At 36.9% G+C, this 15,811-nt stretch overlaps 1 protein-coding gene across 3 annotated transcripts in view; it reads right to left on the reverse strand.

Annotated features, from left to right (window-relative positions):
* LOC132635674 (helicase and polymerase-containing protein TEBICHI) overlaps window positions 1–13,673 on the reverse strand; it is a 32,814-nt gene extending 19,141 nt beyond the window's left edge. For 2 of the 3 annotated variants that reach the window (XM_060352156.1, XM_060352155.1), the window contains exons 1-13: window positions 13,458–13,672; window positions 12,041–12,465; window positions 11,733–11,904; window positions 10,774–11,646; window positions 7,933–7,997; window positions 5,018–5,123; window positions 4,685–4,885; window positions 4,310–4,510; window positions 2,454–2,615; window positions 2,123–2,362; window positions 1,740–1,952; window positions 1,091–1,441; window positions 715–867 (exon numbers count right to left, since the gene is read on the reverse strand). In XM_060352156.1, the coding sequence (XP_060208139.1) occupies window positions 715–867; window positions 1,091–1,441; window positions 1,740–1,952; window positions 2,123–2,362; window positions 2,454–2,615; window positions 4,310–4,510; window positions 4,685–4,885; window positions 5,018–5,123; window positions 7,933–7,997; window positions 10,774–11,646; window positions 11,733–11,904; window positions 12,041–12,465; window positions 13,458–13,493 (3,198 nt within the window). In that variant the 5' untranslated portion in view covers window positions 13,494–13,672. Of the gene's footprint in view, window positions 1–714; window positions 868–1,090; window positions 1,442–1,739; window positions 1,953–2,122; window positions 2,363–2,453; window positions 2,616–4,309; window positions 4,511–4,684; window positions 4,886–5,017; window positions 5,124–7,932; window positions 7,998–10,773; window positions 11,647–11,732; window positions 11,905–12,040; window positions 12,466–13,457 lie in introns of all 3 variants that reach the window. The other variant, XM_060352157.1, reaches the window with a different exon arrangement.
* Between the last annotated feature and the right edge of the window lie 2,138 nt (window positions 13,674–15,811).

The following is a 15,811-nucleotide window of genomic DNA, read 5'->3' on the forward strand; positions in this document are numbered from 1 at the left end:
ATGATGCTAGATGATTCAGCTACAAATCCTTGAAGACAAACAACTTATGTTATGCAGCTAATGTTAAGGAGTCATACACTTCCTGTTTCGGAGAACAACAAATTAGCTCCAAACTATAGTACCTCACTACCTTGCATGTGCACAAGAACTCTTTTTCAACTATTCAGTGCATACTCATGAATCATTAGCACACTTTTCCCTTTAAAACTGATAAACATTAGAAAGCTCAACCAATCCATACTTATTTGTCAAGGCAGGACATGAATATTCTTTTAGATAATTGACAGGAGCTGAATAATTTAAGGGTTGAAGTCATGCCTCAGGTAATGCGTGAAGTCTAGTTGTCATATTATTCATCTACTGATGAGTGAAAGGTGTAGCAAAAACCAAGGTCAACTCCCAAACAATCAGCAAGTGACAACAATCTAGCAGCATGTAAGGAGGTTTGTGATGATTTTCCATCTTCTCTACACTAGGTAATCTAATATCCTTATGCATGAAGAAAATCAATTTGGATTTTTCTGACACTCAATCAAGCAAACACAACAAGATGGATGAGGATCAATCTCATGGAAAAGACAGGAGGAAAGATGCCCCCTCCCCCCCGGCCCAAAGCAAACAAACAAAACGAAATAAAGAAAAAAATCACGAGATTCTGAAAATGGTATAGAAATGAACTGATGATTATGCAGCAAAAATCTACAGTTCAGTTACCTGATCCAGGGCAGACAACTCCATGAACCTCTGGTAATACAGTTCCCAGTCAGGCTCAAGATCAACATTAATGGGTGTCACTAAGTAAACAACATGCAGATCAGATGCAAGCACAAACCCTTCCCTCGCTCTAATCAAATCATCCAAGACAACCTAGAAAACAAGAGAATGAGCATTAATGGATTCCCTAAATGCTAAGGAATATAACTATACCAGTTTTTTTTTTAAAAAAACCATTAATGGATTCCCATCCCAATATTTGCACTCTATTCAATTGCAGAAAATGTAAACAAGGACCATTTGGGTAAAAGAACAAATTGACAAGAAATGATAATATGATAAAGTGATAGCAAGTGGAAACAACTTCAGATATTACCAGTGATTCTTCAGGAGAGAGAGAACTGCCAAAAGATGCACGACCAAGAGGTGTGACTGTGTATAACTTGGTATCTTCACTCCATCCAAGAAATTTTTTATGGCATAACCAGCGAAGAGAATCTTGTGCTGATTTAACCACATCATCAAATGGTTTTGTTGAATTGAGAAGGGTACACCTAACGTACCGGTTAATGTCACTAGCTGTTTGAACAATACCACCAGCTACAACTTCCATTATTGAATGGATCATCCCATTCTTATCTTCAGATAAACAAGAATGCAACGGTGGACAGCTCTCATTAACAAGTGCCATTATTCGTTTGACCTCTTCTGGTTTGCAGATCAGCACCTGATGTATTTAAACAATAAAACATCATTAAGTTTAATATAGCACATTTTCAGCAGCAGTGAAGACTTAAATAGAAATCAAAAAATGAAAATACAGATAGAAAAATAGTAATATATGAGAATTGAGTCAAACAGGTGTAAAAACTTCAAAATTGTAAGATAACTAACATGTAACAGAGAATAGCATGCAAATCAGACCAACAAATTACACATTGTTACTGAAAGTCCTTTTCCTCTCCAAGTATGCAAGCTCTGATTGAGCAAGGAAAAGAAACGAATAGGAAAGGGTCAAAACGTACACTCTCTCCTTTTGTATCTATACCAGTCCGACCAGCCCGACCAGCCATCTGTTGGTATCTTGTGCCATCAATAAAGTCACGACCAATACGCGGTTGTCGAAAAATAACTCTCCGGGCAGGGAGGTTAACCCCTGCAGCTAAGGTTGATGTAGCTGTTAAGACACGTACAAGTCCTTTGCGGTAACAGGTTTCAACTGTTTCTCTTTCCTCAACCTTCAAAGTAGAAAAGATGCCTCAGATGAATGGAGATTTACTCCGAGATAGAGAAAGAACCAACAAAAGAAAAACAGGAAAACCTAGAGAACTAAAGAAAAAAAGTAACACGTAAGAATCAATATGCGTACTTAAGCAACAAAATATACACAACTTTAAAATGACATTACCGTGAGTCCAGCATGGTGATAGGCAACACCAGCAGGAAGAGTCTCTTCCAGAATAGGATCCAACCCAGCTGGAGATCTTCGCAAAGCATCAATTGCAGAGGTAATATCAATTGACTCATTTTGGCTGCTCAGGTGGTTCAAGGAAAATCTTTTAAGATACTTCGCCACATGCCTAGCAGTAGACTCACATCCTTTGCGACTTGAGCAGAAAATTAGCACTGAGTGGCCTTCTTGGACAACCTGATAAATCTCATATTGATGTAGTTTTCCTTCTATTAATTCTCTCGACAAAATAAAGTTCTACTAACAAAAGTAAAAGAGAAAACTATACCTCATTGCAGAGCTCCACGATGTGATCTGGATCTTTACCACCAAGATCAGCTGCTTTTGAGATTGTCCTGACAATGTCCATTTTTTGGTTATAAATTGTGTTACCGACTTTTACATATTCTTCCAATGGAACAGGTCGAAACTCGGTCTGATATAAAGCTGCCTGCAAGAAACAACTTAGAGAGCTTCATGAGACATTCAGGATAGAAGGAACAAAGAGGCTGATTCCCCATATTTACATGCATAAAGCACAACCAGGTACAGTAAAAGACTGGAATATAGATTAAGTTAAGATTACAACAGCGATGGTGATTCAAATTGTTTAAAAGCAAGATGACCTGTAGCTTCAACTGTTCCCTTTCCTCATATGACAATTAACAGGGAAGAATTCAGATGATTGTTTATCGAGTTGAACAACATAAAAATCAAGATTTTAACACATAAAAAGAAACTCAAGGTTGAGCTGACTCAATCAGGACCCAAACATGTGAATGGACTAAAGAGAAAGCAGACATTTGCAAATTATCAAGACGATGAGAGAATGAAGAACGGGCATGTTTACCAAGTTGGCATGACTAACATTCGAAGATAGACGGGTGAGACAAATCAGGTATTTAAAAAAAAAAAATTAGATAGATTAGGATATTTCAACCTTATACGGAGTAACTCGACGGAAACAGGACAAACTATGGGTGACTTCAAAAAATTGGGGTGACGAAGTCCATATGACACATTAGGTACCAATTATCCGTCCCATATTGTGGTGGTGCTTGGCAACAGAGTGATTGAGAAAAGTGACTAAACAGCTAGTATACATTAAAGAAAACAACTCATTGGTATGAGATTAAAGGCACTGCCTGAAAAAATATACGACTAAATTTGAAGTCAAAGAAAGATGGGATGAAGCTTGACCTATTTCAGTTGCCATGGTTAGGACCCATCTGTCAATGTGAATGTTGGAAGAGATTGAGAATACGAAATAGTCATTAAAAAGTATTTATCACCGGCGATATGATGTGAAGCTCTTGAGCCAAGAACTCAAGGTACAACACTAGAAGATTAAGAGACATTGTCAAAGATCTTTCAAAAGAAAACCCTTCTATGTTTTTGAAGGGGAGGATAGGTTCACTAAGTAGGTTGGTTATACTATCACGTACAGGGATAAGGATTAGCTTCTGGAAGGATCTGTTGTGTGATCGAACAACTTTAAAGGATGGCAACACGGGATTCAGAGTAGGATGAGGTTGAAGAGTTCCTAAGGGAACTATATCACTATTGGCTACTTAGCAGACGGAAATGGTAGTATGGTGGGTTCAAAGCAAAATCATTCATGGCGTGAATGAATATTATGGAATACCCAATTGACCAAATAAAATACTCAATTCTTACTCAATCTAGATGACAAATAATCTGAATAAGAGAGAAATAGAGAGGACACAGATCACCTCATGTAGTGAGCTAGTGTTGCTTGTGTAAGCAGTTGTCATTAGGACACAAACCACCTTATATTAGTATTGCAGCTTCACAAAACAGCTATGGACCAATGTCTTCTGTTTGTTTCACATTTGTTAGAAGTTACAGAAAACTGGAAAACGATGGAAGCTTGGAGAACAACATCACATCTCTTTTGACTTATTTGTTGTTCACCTATTTGATGTAAGGATATGCAGATTTTTGTTTTATATAACACTTATGGTGTAAAGAGAGAATCCCCTTCTGTATAGATAGCTGGACGAACTTTATGGATGACTGGTTGAGCCATATACCCAACTTTTACATACTTCTGAAATTGTCATGAGGTGTTACCAATACAGATTTTAATTGAAAGAAATAAAAAAGCTATGAATTTCATCTTACTTGAAGCCAATCGGCGACTGCTGTCACATTGGGTAGAGTTGCACTCATGCCAACAATTTGGAGGCTGCCAGCAAGGCCAACTTTTCCACTGCTCATACCTGAAGTTTCTCCACTGGATGACTCTGTATTTCCTTCACCAGATGCATAGCGAAGCTTGGTCAGCATCAACTCCAATAGATAACCCCTATTCTGGTCTCCAACCTACCATGAAAGCAACTCGTGAGATCAAGACGAATAAAATTATGAGTTTCAGCAAAGACGCCAAAACTGCAGCTTTGAGCAAACAGAAGGTGAGCATAAAATGATGGGAGGGTTTAGGTGGATATCATTAAAATAAGATAAAACAATAGTAGAAAAGAACTTCAAAGTCAATACCATGTGGAGTTCATCAATCACAATGATACCAAGCTCTGACAAACGACCCTCTTCTAGCAGTCGGTTAATTAAGGAATTTGCCTTCTCAATAGTGCAGACAGCTATAGCGGTATCCTTTGGAAGACTACCACCTCCCTGATTACCATAATAACTGCGAACATGCTTCCCAACTGGTTCCAGAAGGACCTCAAGATGTTCTGCCTGAACAAGTTTAAACAGGACACTAGACAAAGTAAATATACTATTAATGCTACATATGCATAGTAAAGACCACTTAAAGCTACTTATAAAAAAAAAAAAAGACCACTTTGAAAGCGAAAAGATAAACTTCACCTTCTCTGCACAAATGGATACATATGGAAGCACAAGAAGACCCATTTTTCCGGATGATAAAATTCTCCGTAACATTAATATCTCGGCAACAAAACTTTTACCAGCACTACAGAAAATTAAAAGACCTGGTTAAACAACAGAGAGACACTATGAAATCTGTTACATGACAGTATCAGTACAGAACAACAGATAGCAAAAGCAATATTTCCAGAACAGAATTTCTACTTGTAGTGGCTTCCTGAACTTTAATACCCAAAGGGAAAAACAATATTAAAGGACCTGATCAAGAAACCAAGATATGAAGGAAAATGCGCATGTCAATAGCTATATTTATATTCACTTAGCAAAATTTGAAGGACCGCCTCAATTGTGCAAGACTGGAGAAACACTCCTATGGAAATTATCACACATAGTTTAGAGGAACTATAGGATTAGAGGAGGAAAAACTCATAAAGTGAAATTCCAACATTGTATGCAAAGCCCTTAACTTAGGTGCAAAAAAAGAAAATAAGGGAAAAGACAATAGTACTTCATCTGAACCAGATAATTGAATCTTGCAAATCAAATACTTCAAGCCAGTAAAATATAAGGTTCAAATTCTGTCATCAAAAAAAAAAAGGTTCAAGTTCTGTCATCTGTGATTTGCAAGTTCATTTAAAGCAGGTTATAACCAGGTAAGAGACAAAAGATCAAATATTTGGGGCAACAAATTTGTCTAAAGGGTTTCTTAACAGCTAGACTGTAGAAAGAGGGTGGGGGTGGGCGGGGTGGGGGGCAGATGAATTGTATTAGCCTCTTTGCCACAGGTAAGTGCCAGAAATAGGATTCGGGCTAAGTAGACAAGATATAGTAAGAGGATTTTTATTCCTCAAGTCTTTATATGTTAAAACTTTGTAGTTCTGATGTTGGGGCAGCTAACAAGCTACCTGGCTCACCAGAAGTCGAAAAAAACTTCTTTTTAGCTTTCTATATGGCCGACAAAACTATGCTTACAGCTGAAAAGGTACAAAAAGTAGAGAATATACAAGATGATTTTTGGTGGCCGACTGATTAAGGACAAGATCTGAATCAGCTTCTATTGGGCAAGGTTATGTAAGATCGGTATCAAGCACTGGCATTGTGATACCAATAGCAATTATGCTTGTTGAACTTTTGTTTTTCATTTAGCCGAAAATCAAGCTCTGTCTCTCTCACCCTCTCTTGTGTGTTGTGTGGAGGAATTGCATCTCGCAAAAAATTCCATACCTTTTTATTTTTTTTGGCTACCATAAGAAAATTAACAGTTTCTGGACTCTTCAAAAAGAGAGGTTTCAGATAAGTACAGTTTCATGACTTAAGAAGCAAATTGATAGATCAAGTTAAATTTCAAAATAACTTTTTGCCTAATATGGTATCTCAATTTTTTGAATGTGCCAAACTGAGAAATCAAACCTTATGGAAAGACACTAATAACCACCTCACTGTTGCAGTGGAACTTTAAAAATCACCTTAACGAATTAATCATACAAGACTAACATATAAACACTGCACTCAGAGGACAACAACAAAAAACCACAGCTTCCTGTTTCAGCTTGTCAATAGCGTACATACTTATGAGGAACAAAATTTTACGGAATTCGATTATTGATCTATGTAGTTCCAACTAATTGGTAGATATCTCATGCAAGAACTATATATCTACAATTCACAGTTATAAAGCAATTGTTGCTAACAAGGAAACAAGTTCTTTAAGCTGCAATTACTAGTAGCATGTACTGTAATGATCTAACAAAGTTTATAGTGTCCCGGCACCATTGCTGAAAGTACTAGATGCAGGATTGGACAATTAGGAGGTAACAACATTGTCCTCCAATAAAAAACAATAAAAAGATCATTATAATAGTGACAACTGACAATTATTGTAATAATGCTAGCAGAACAAAAATACAGCATTAGCAACATAAACCACAATGAAGGTACTAAAGAAGAGGATAGCAATAGTTTGTTTTTGGATTGACATTCATTTTGGTTGAGTAAGAAATTTTCAACTTCCTGAAAGAAAGAAAAAAAAAATACGAATATCCTGAGCAGAAAGCAATAAGTAATGACTTGGAACAATTAAATAATCCAAGAGCGCAAAAAATTCAGAGCAGCAAACAAAATGTAATGACTTGGACCAACTTAAATGGTCCGAGAGCAAGTATGGACCTCATAAAGATTCTTTTCTTTTTACAGAGTATAAACAAAAAATTGTTTAAACAAATTTAGGTAAAATCAAACTAATGTACTGCTAATTTAAAACCAGAGTATAAGATCACCCCATGCCCCGCAGTAGGTAAAATCAAACTAATGTACTACTAATTTAAGACCAGTAACAGAAATAATGTAGACTAGCACTTCGTTTGATGGACATCTTAAACAATCTTCAAGACACTAATACAACTCAACCCAGGCTTTACACTAGTAACAGATGCTCCAAATTCCACAACTTCACCAACTTAAAAAGCTTCCAACATCAAGCAGTTTTAGAATAAGACTGTTTCGCTACTTATAATGATTAATGTATAGGCCCTATGGCTTTGGTCTAATAGTAAGAGCAGCACGTGATATGTGAATTAGGCGCACATCACCGGTACGAATCCTACCGCAGACAAAAGCTTGGCATTTAAGTGGAAAAGGGTAGAGGGTGGGCTCATTATCCATCGAGTTTCAAACCGTACACCACCAACCCGGAGTTTCTCGGTTACCAAAAAAAAAAAAAAAAACTAATGTATAGATCGTGGATATATTTCTACACGGCGTATTTGTTTATTCTAGCATTGATAAACTATCCTATTCAGGTAACCTGCAAATTTACAATTAACAAAAAACATCAACATTGTGAAGAAAATGGTAAATATGTTTAATAGGAGTCCAAATTACACTCAGCTACAGACCTGGTAGAAGCACAATATACAAGATTCCGGTTCTGCAAAACTCCATCCACTTGAAGACAATCAACCTATAGGACACAGAATGAATTTCAATTAGACTGTCACTATAAAGAATAAATTGTTCACACTTAAACTGACAACAAATGTGATCTCTCGTAGAAGCCTCAACCTCTAAAGCCTTGAATACCCTCAAACAGAATTCATCGCACAAACTAGTAAACAATGGGGAACAGAAGTAAGCCAGAACAAAGCTTCTATGGATCAAAGAAAAATGCACTATACAAAACCGGATGCTAGTCTAACACCACCAAGCTGCAAAAGGGAATAGGTGGAAATATATTTGACTGAGGATGAGTAATAGTGTTGCCCATATGTAATGCAAGAAAAAAATAGTAAAAATACATACAACTATAAAAAAAAGGGCAGCCCGGTGCACTAAAGCTCCCGCTATGTGCGGGGTCCGGGGAAGGGCCGGACCACAAGCAGTTACGCCAAGGCTCCCCTTCAAAAATGCATACAACTATATGGACAAAGAAACTGAAAAAACTACAATTGAGTAAATATGAAGTAAATGTCGTGGCAACTAAGTTTGAAAACCATTTAAGTTCTTGATTTAGATGCAAAAATGCAGTTTTAACTTTTAAGTTTATAATTTAGATTTACAAACTAGTTTTCTTATAGTACTAATTTCTGGGCATAATACCTCAAGACCCACCCACCCCCACCCCAAGCCACCCACCCGGACTTGGCACCGTTTATTCGGGGCGGGGCACATCTGAACAATTTTAAATCCGAATTATTCTACGAACTTGGCAGTTTGATAACCTTAACCGCCTGGACGCTTACGTGGCAAATAGCGTGGATACGCTCTCTTTTAGGCGCGTGAATACACCATCTTTGTGGATATTTGCGACCTTAAAAGCCCAACATCGTTTCCAATATAACAATGTAGATCTTAGAACTGTTATATAGAACATGTCTTTCACTCTGAACGGTGTCCTCCCATGGCGTAACACTCTACTAACAGTCCTCCATTCCATCCCTCCATCGTATTTTAATTAAATGTGTTAAATTTCATCTAATGTACATTTTCATTATGCTTTTTACTCCATTTTTGCACACTTTTAACAGGGGAAAGAGACACTATGGTATGGAAGATTGACAGTAAAGGGATGTAAATGTTCACTGTAAATTCAGCATACAGGAACATGAACACATCAAACAATCAAGAGGTAGGATGGCCATGGAAGATGATATGGAAAGTAAAAGGGAGAGTTGAGCTTTTAAGGTCGAACGTTATGGTGTATCAATGGATAAATGACACGGGTATCAATGGATAGATATATGTTTTGGGGAAAGACCATGATTCCCAACCGGCATATGGCAAACACTAAGGCTCGGGTTGCTTCCCAATCTTTGTAGGTTTGGAATTCCATGGAGTAGCCCACAAATCCTTCTTTCGTTCCAAAACGACGGTATAAGTCCCCAAAAGCTACAGTTGGTCCAAAGATCCATTCGGCATTGGCTAGGGAGAGTTGTTTCATGATTTTGGCAGGGGTAGGTTTGTTTGGGACTAAGAGGTTGTGATCGGGTTTTCTTCTCCTTCTTATGCAAGTCCCATTACTGTCTATGCAGTCTCGGATCTCCTACAAAGTTGGGTCATCTCTATCTTACCAAATCTGAAAACCATCCTATCGCAGTCCCAATATCCGGTAAGCACCTCAATCAACTCTCTACGACCCTTCATAGTCATAAGGGAAGGTAAATGTCCTAAACAGCCGGTGACTTTCCTTTGTTGTTCAGTATCTAACCCAGACCACCATATCTTTAACATAGCGGGCGCACGAAGTTGGATGCGGTGTCTTCGGTGAGATGGTATTGGTTAACCAAACTTGACATTAAATCAAGAAAAAGACAAACCATTTTGACCTTCAAATATAGATGGTGCAAGATCAAACCCAAAGTAATTTTTCTTCCTCCTCTCTACCTCACCTCAATGGAAGCAATAAAGTCGACATTCCATCAAATGACACTTCTTAAACTCTTGCAACTTCCCCTACTTCTGTTCATGATTGTTCTCCTACTGAGGACATGAGCCTACTTCCCTCTCCCTAGCCTATCCCTTCATCGCTTCTCCAAACCTAGATCACTAGTCCCTTCCCGACACAAAATTTGAAACGAACTTCTCTCTTTCTTGATGCAATGTTGTCTCTCTTCCCTAACACACTCTCAATATACATCTCCCCTAATTCATGCAAGGTCAATTGTCGTTTTCATTTTCTATTATAATTTTTCTTCACTCCCTCCATCCCCAAACCAAGATATATATGATCTTCTTGCTAGTTTTATCCTACAATTTTTCTCTGTTGACACACAATCCCAACCAAGTCAAACTTTGCTTTTGATATGTGATTCCCTTTTCTTCCAGAAATTATTTGCTATTTGCTAAACGGTTTCTCTTTTTTCTTGATCTACTTATATCATTATGGAAAATGCTAAAGGATTTACAAGAAAACCAAAAACAGTGTCAAAGAGTTGAAAAATTGATACGACATTTCGATGAACACAAAATTTGTTTCCGGCATTTTGGTAGAATATACTAATTTGGTCTGAATCAAACCTAGAAATCAATTAGTGAAAAATTCTATTATGTGTCAAAGGTTCCAATAATTAGACAAATGAAGATTCAGTTATCTACTCTTTGTTGACTCCTGTTTGTACAAATGAAGATCCATTGCATGCTTGATGCAAAGGGGCCAATCAATCATTCCAGATCTATAAAATATGAATCTTCTTACACCTCACAATCTCAACACAAGATTCAGCTAAAGGTAAACAGCGTACCTGCCATGAGTACAATTTTGAAATACCCTTTTTCCTGTAAATGTTGCATATTTCAGAAGGTAGCCAATGGTTGAGATCTAAATGATTCTTTAGTGGTGCCATACTTGAAGGAGTGTTGTCTTTACTTGATAAGGAATTAGCTGTACAACTATTAAGTTTCTCCGGAGGTGTCGTTGATGCCATTATATCAGTATCGTGGATAAGCACATTCTTGTTACCCTTAGCAGCACGACATTCTGGAGTCATGTTTTGAACTTCAAGGATCTTGCCTTTTGCTTGAGCTGCCTTGCAATGGCTGAGGACAGGATAGCTACTCAAATTTACATGATCTTGGGATCCTTTGCCACTAATAGTCTGGATGTCCATGTTACTTCTGTGAGATTGTAAAGCATCGGAATTTTTCTCGTCAGAGGCAAAATCAAAATGCTTAACCGGCATGGGGGACTTCTCTCCATCCAGATCCTTTCCCAACTTCCTCAATGAACCAACAGCAGAAAAAACGCCGGCATCAGAAACTGTCTCTATACCTTCATTAAATGTTTTGTGGGACTTATTGCCACACTCTCCATTTCCAAGATTATTGGAATTGATTATCTCATTATGAGTTTTCAAAGCGTCAGACTCTTGTGCTGCTTGAAGAGAAAATTTATCACTTCCGGCAAACAAACCATCAGCAACCTGAATTGCTTCATTCCAAAATGTTTCGCCGGGTGAAAAAATGGAGCTACCACGACTTGACTTGGGAGTATCACCAACACGAAGCTTCGTAGATGTTGAACCAGGTGTCTCAGATTCAGTTGACCCAATGACAGGTAGATTGTTGCATTTTCTCAAGCTTATCCGAGCTTCACCTGATGTATTCCCCTCTGTTATCTAGCATAAGATGCAAATTCTCAATGAAGTTAACAAAGATTGGTGAATCAACATTGCGGTAGTGTGAAAAAATTTAAAATACCTACCTCAATAGAATTTAAAGTTGCGCCCTCAGAATTAGAGTTTCTGTTGATATTAGAATTATTTTCACTCGAGATGCAGCGGATTCTCTTTGCATTCTCATTATCCGCATCAAGAATGGAAGGGCTACCACTCCGTTTACTAGCACCCTCATTCTGCGCTGAAGGTAAACTTGAACTAGAAGGCAGTTCACCGAATTCAGGAAAACATAGAAAAGTTACCAAGTTAAACAATATGCAGACAAATCCAGCTTAGTGACCACATTAGCCACGAAACAAATCACCACCAGAAAATCAAGAATAAAAGGCATTACCTGCAGTATAATGACAAGAAGTTCGTAGCAAATTGCTTAAGTTCTGAGTTTCCGGTAACCTGTGTAGTAACCAAGACATCTTCTCCATGACCTCTATTTTCAACAACATGTGAGTCAGGGGAAATAACAGACTTCTCCTTTGAAGTTTTTGTATCAAAAGTTGTAGATTGTGCTTCCACCAAAAAATTACTCTCTTTATTTTCATCTCTTAGATATGGACCAATCTCTAATGTCAGGTTTCTCTTAACCGGTGTGCCTCTAGCTTCGTGCGAAGGTTTACTATCATCCTGAGAAGTCACTAAAAACCCATCCAACGAACCTTTCGTGCAAGGAGACCCTTCCTGTGAAGTCTTAACATCTTTCCTGGCTCTTGCAGGTTTCAGACTTGGTGATAGGGACTTCCTCTTCTTTTTTGAAGCAAAGAACTAATATAACAGTAGTCAACAGAACAAAATATACCAAATATTAGAAAGGACAATCCATAATCATCAAAGCATGATAACAAAGGAAAAAAGAAATAACGGGAGATAAAATTGCCCCCGTCATGTGGAAGTGATGCAAGATTGAATCTACTGCAACTGCTCAATTAAGAATCATATAGAATTAATAACTGTTAAAGCGTAATCCATGGCATCGGCAGAGACCTTTCAATTGAATTCTTTAACATCTTTGTTGACTCGTGTGAATCTCAAACTCAGCGTAGAAGCTTCCCATACTGAGATTAGGGGTGTGTTTGGTATGGTTCTGGAACATGTTTTCCAGTTTTCTCATGTTCGGTTGGCCAAAATTTTTGGAGAACATTTTCTTTAGGAAAAAAAGTTCCTGAAAAATAAGGAAAATTACCTCCCTGATGGAAGTAGGGAAAACAAGTCTCACAGGTGGTATTCCATGTTCATTGTCCCCTCCGCACCCTCGAACTCACCTCATCTTCACACCCACTCCTACCCCCCCCCACCCCCCACCAAACACCAACACCACCACCAACAACAACCCAACCCCGCACCCTCCCCTACCCCCCGCCCCCACCCACCTCTAGATTATATACAATGCTTTTAGGATAGTATTTTTTACTTACTTACAGAACCCAAGAAAATAAGTTAAAAAAACTAGCTATTTTTCAAGAAAACATTTTCCTTCATATGGAACACACCCTCGGAGAAAATAAAAGAAAAAATATCCACGAAATCAAATAACAACAGAAGAAAACAAGAAAAAATCTCGCCTTTACTATAATACACAAGTTTCTACTTACTACTCTCTTTACTACTACAACAACAGCAACATGAATCCCTTTACTACTGAGAAAAGAAAAAAAACAGCACAATTATATGTTTCCTAAGTGATAAAAAAAAACAGGAACAATTGAAAAAACTAGGGTTTTTAAGGAGATGAAAATGAAAAGAAGAAGGTAAATTACTTGATCAATGCGTGCTCGAGGAGTATCAGAAGCCATTAGAAGAAGAAGAAACCCCAATTGAATATTTGTTCACAAATTTGTGTTGGCTTTCATGGATTTGAAATTGGAAGTTTGTTTTTGTGGTTACGAATCAAAGTTTCAACAAGCTATTTGAATCTCTGTTAAGACCGCGCACTAGAGAGCACTGACAAGGGGAACAAAGTAGTATTTGATACTAGTTCAAATGTTGCAAATGTTTTGCAATTATGGCCCTTGTATTTTATGATAATTTTAAAATTATCACTTTTTTTTTTTTTTTGCGTACCTGAACTATCCAAAGTGAGCAAAATATACCTAAACTATTACTATATAGTTAGCAAAATACACCTGAATTTATATATGATGGTGCGTGTACTACACTCCCTTTTTTCGTTTAATAACAGTGCCACGTGGTATTCCACGTGGATAAATAATTCCCCTGTGGCAGAAGTTAATTCCACATGGATAAATAAATGTTAAAAGTTAAGGGGTAATATATTTGGGTAAAATTAGAAAATATGGTCATTGTAAAAATTTAATGGGTCTCACCGTTTATAAAATTCTCACCGGAGATTCTCTTCTTCTTTGACAGCGGTCTCGTCTCTGGCGTGGTTGGTGTCTTGCTTTCCCCCAATTAAGCTCCAATTTTCCCCCAAAAAGATGAACGGAAACAAAAAGGAGGAGAAAATTTAATTAGCCCTTACAAAAGAAGAAAATGAAGAACAAGGTTGATAATGAAGAAGAAATAAATGAAAAAATTTGTACATGAGAAGAAGAAATGAAGAAAAATGGTTGAGAAATGATGAAGAAGAAAGGGGAGAGCTTAGGGTTTTAAAGAATTAATTGGAAAATTTTAAAAAAATAAAAATAATAATGAGTCAGCAAATATATAGCAGTTACATATGCCAAATGGACGAAATTTTTTGATAAAATTTTGCTTCACGCGCATTTAGGTGAGTGAGGTCAAAATTTTAGTCTAGTCAGCGTTCAGGTGTGTTTTGCTAACTATATAGTGATAGTTTAGGTGTGTTTTGCTAACTATATGATGATAGTTTAGGTGTGTTTTTGACCCTTATCTCTTTTAAATTTTGTAATATTAATTCTTGAGCCATTTTCAGTTGTAATTAGATAAACCCACACATAATTACATTTGAATGTTGCATCTAAAATGAGAATTGAATGTGGGATTAGCTTAAAAGAACGGGTCGGGTTAAACGGTGTAGTTACTTTGGGTTTAAATCTTAAAATAGATAATATATGTGGTCAATCATAATAAGTCACGTGGCTTTTTTAAATTGAAAAAAGTTATCAAGTTTAGGATGTTAGTTTGAGGGGTAATTTTTGAGCTGAAAAAAAATAAGTTGTGGGTATTTTTAAACCAATAGGTGGATGGAGAGTATTTATGAGCCATGATCAATACATTAGTAGGGGTATTTTTGGCCCTTTTCGTAGTAGTAAAGTGTATGATTTTTATATACTTTAGTGTGACTTATATCTGAGAAAGTGACCATAATTTCTTTCAAACTATTATCTCATGATTCACTCATTTCACTCATTACAGATAAAATAATGAGCCTGTTTGGATGGACTTATTTTAAGCAGCTTATAAGCTGAAAACAACTTATAAGCCCAAAAAAAATAGTTGGGATAAAGCATTTTATAAGCTGCAAACAGCTAATAAGCTGCTTTAGATAAATTAAGTCAAACGGGCCCAATTATTTTTTTGAGCTTATTTTAAGCACAAAATGACTTTAAGCTGGCCAGCTAAACACTCAAAAAAACTGAAAACAACTTATAAGCAACTTATAAGTCAATCCAAACGGGCTCAATGTTGGTTTCAAAGTTCAAACATATGCGATGGACAAGTAATAGTGATAAGTAAAGTATCATTCCTATGAGGACTTGTGGTTAACTATTTACTAGATCAAACTAAAAAGACTACTAAAATATGAAATAAACAAGTGAAGAAAATGAGAAAGCAAACTTCGGTTACAGAATTCAATAAGAGATTCTAGGGTTATGGTTCAACTAATCCTGTTGAATGTCCAATATAATTGACTAATTGATCTATCCAATTTATTGGTTGACAAAGTTAATATCGTTTGTAAGAATCTTTCTCACTCGTATATATTCCTAGAGAATCAGAATTAACAAGAACAGATTAATAATTCAGGTAAAATAACCAAACAATACGGTTAGTTATATTCTTATCCTAACCGCGAGTTCGTTCTCGAGGGCAGGTTTAAGAAATTGTTCTATTCAGTCCTATATGTAATTTATAATTCCCACTTTCGAGTTCAATTCTAGATACGTAGATATAATTTAATCGTTGGCCA

This window comes from Lycium barbarum, chromosome 4, assembly GCF_019175385.1.
Source record: "Lycium barbarum isolate Lr01 chromosome 4, ASM1917538v2, whole genome shotgun sequence".
NCBI classification, from domain to species: Eukaryota; Viridiplantae; Streptophyta; class Magnoliopsida; order Solanales; family Solanaceae; genus Lycium; species Lycium barbarum.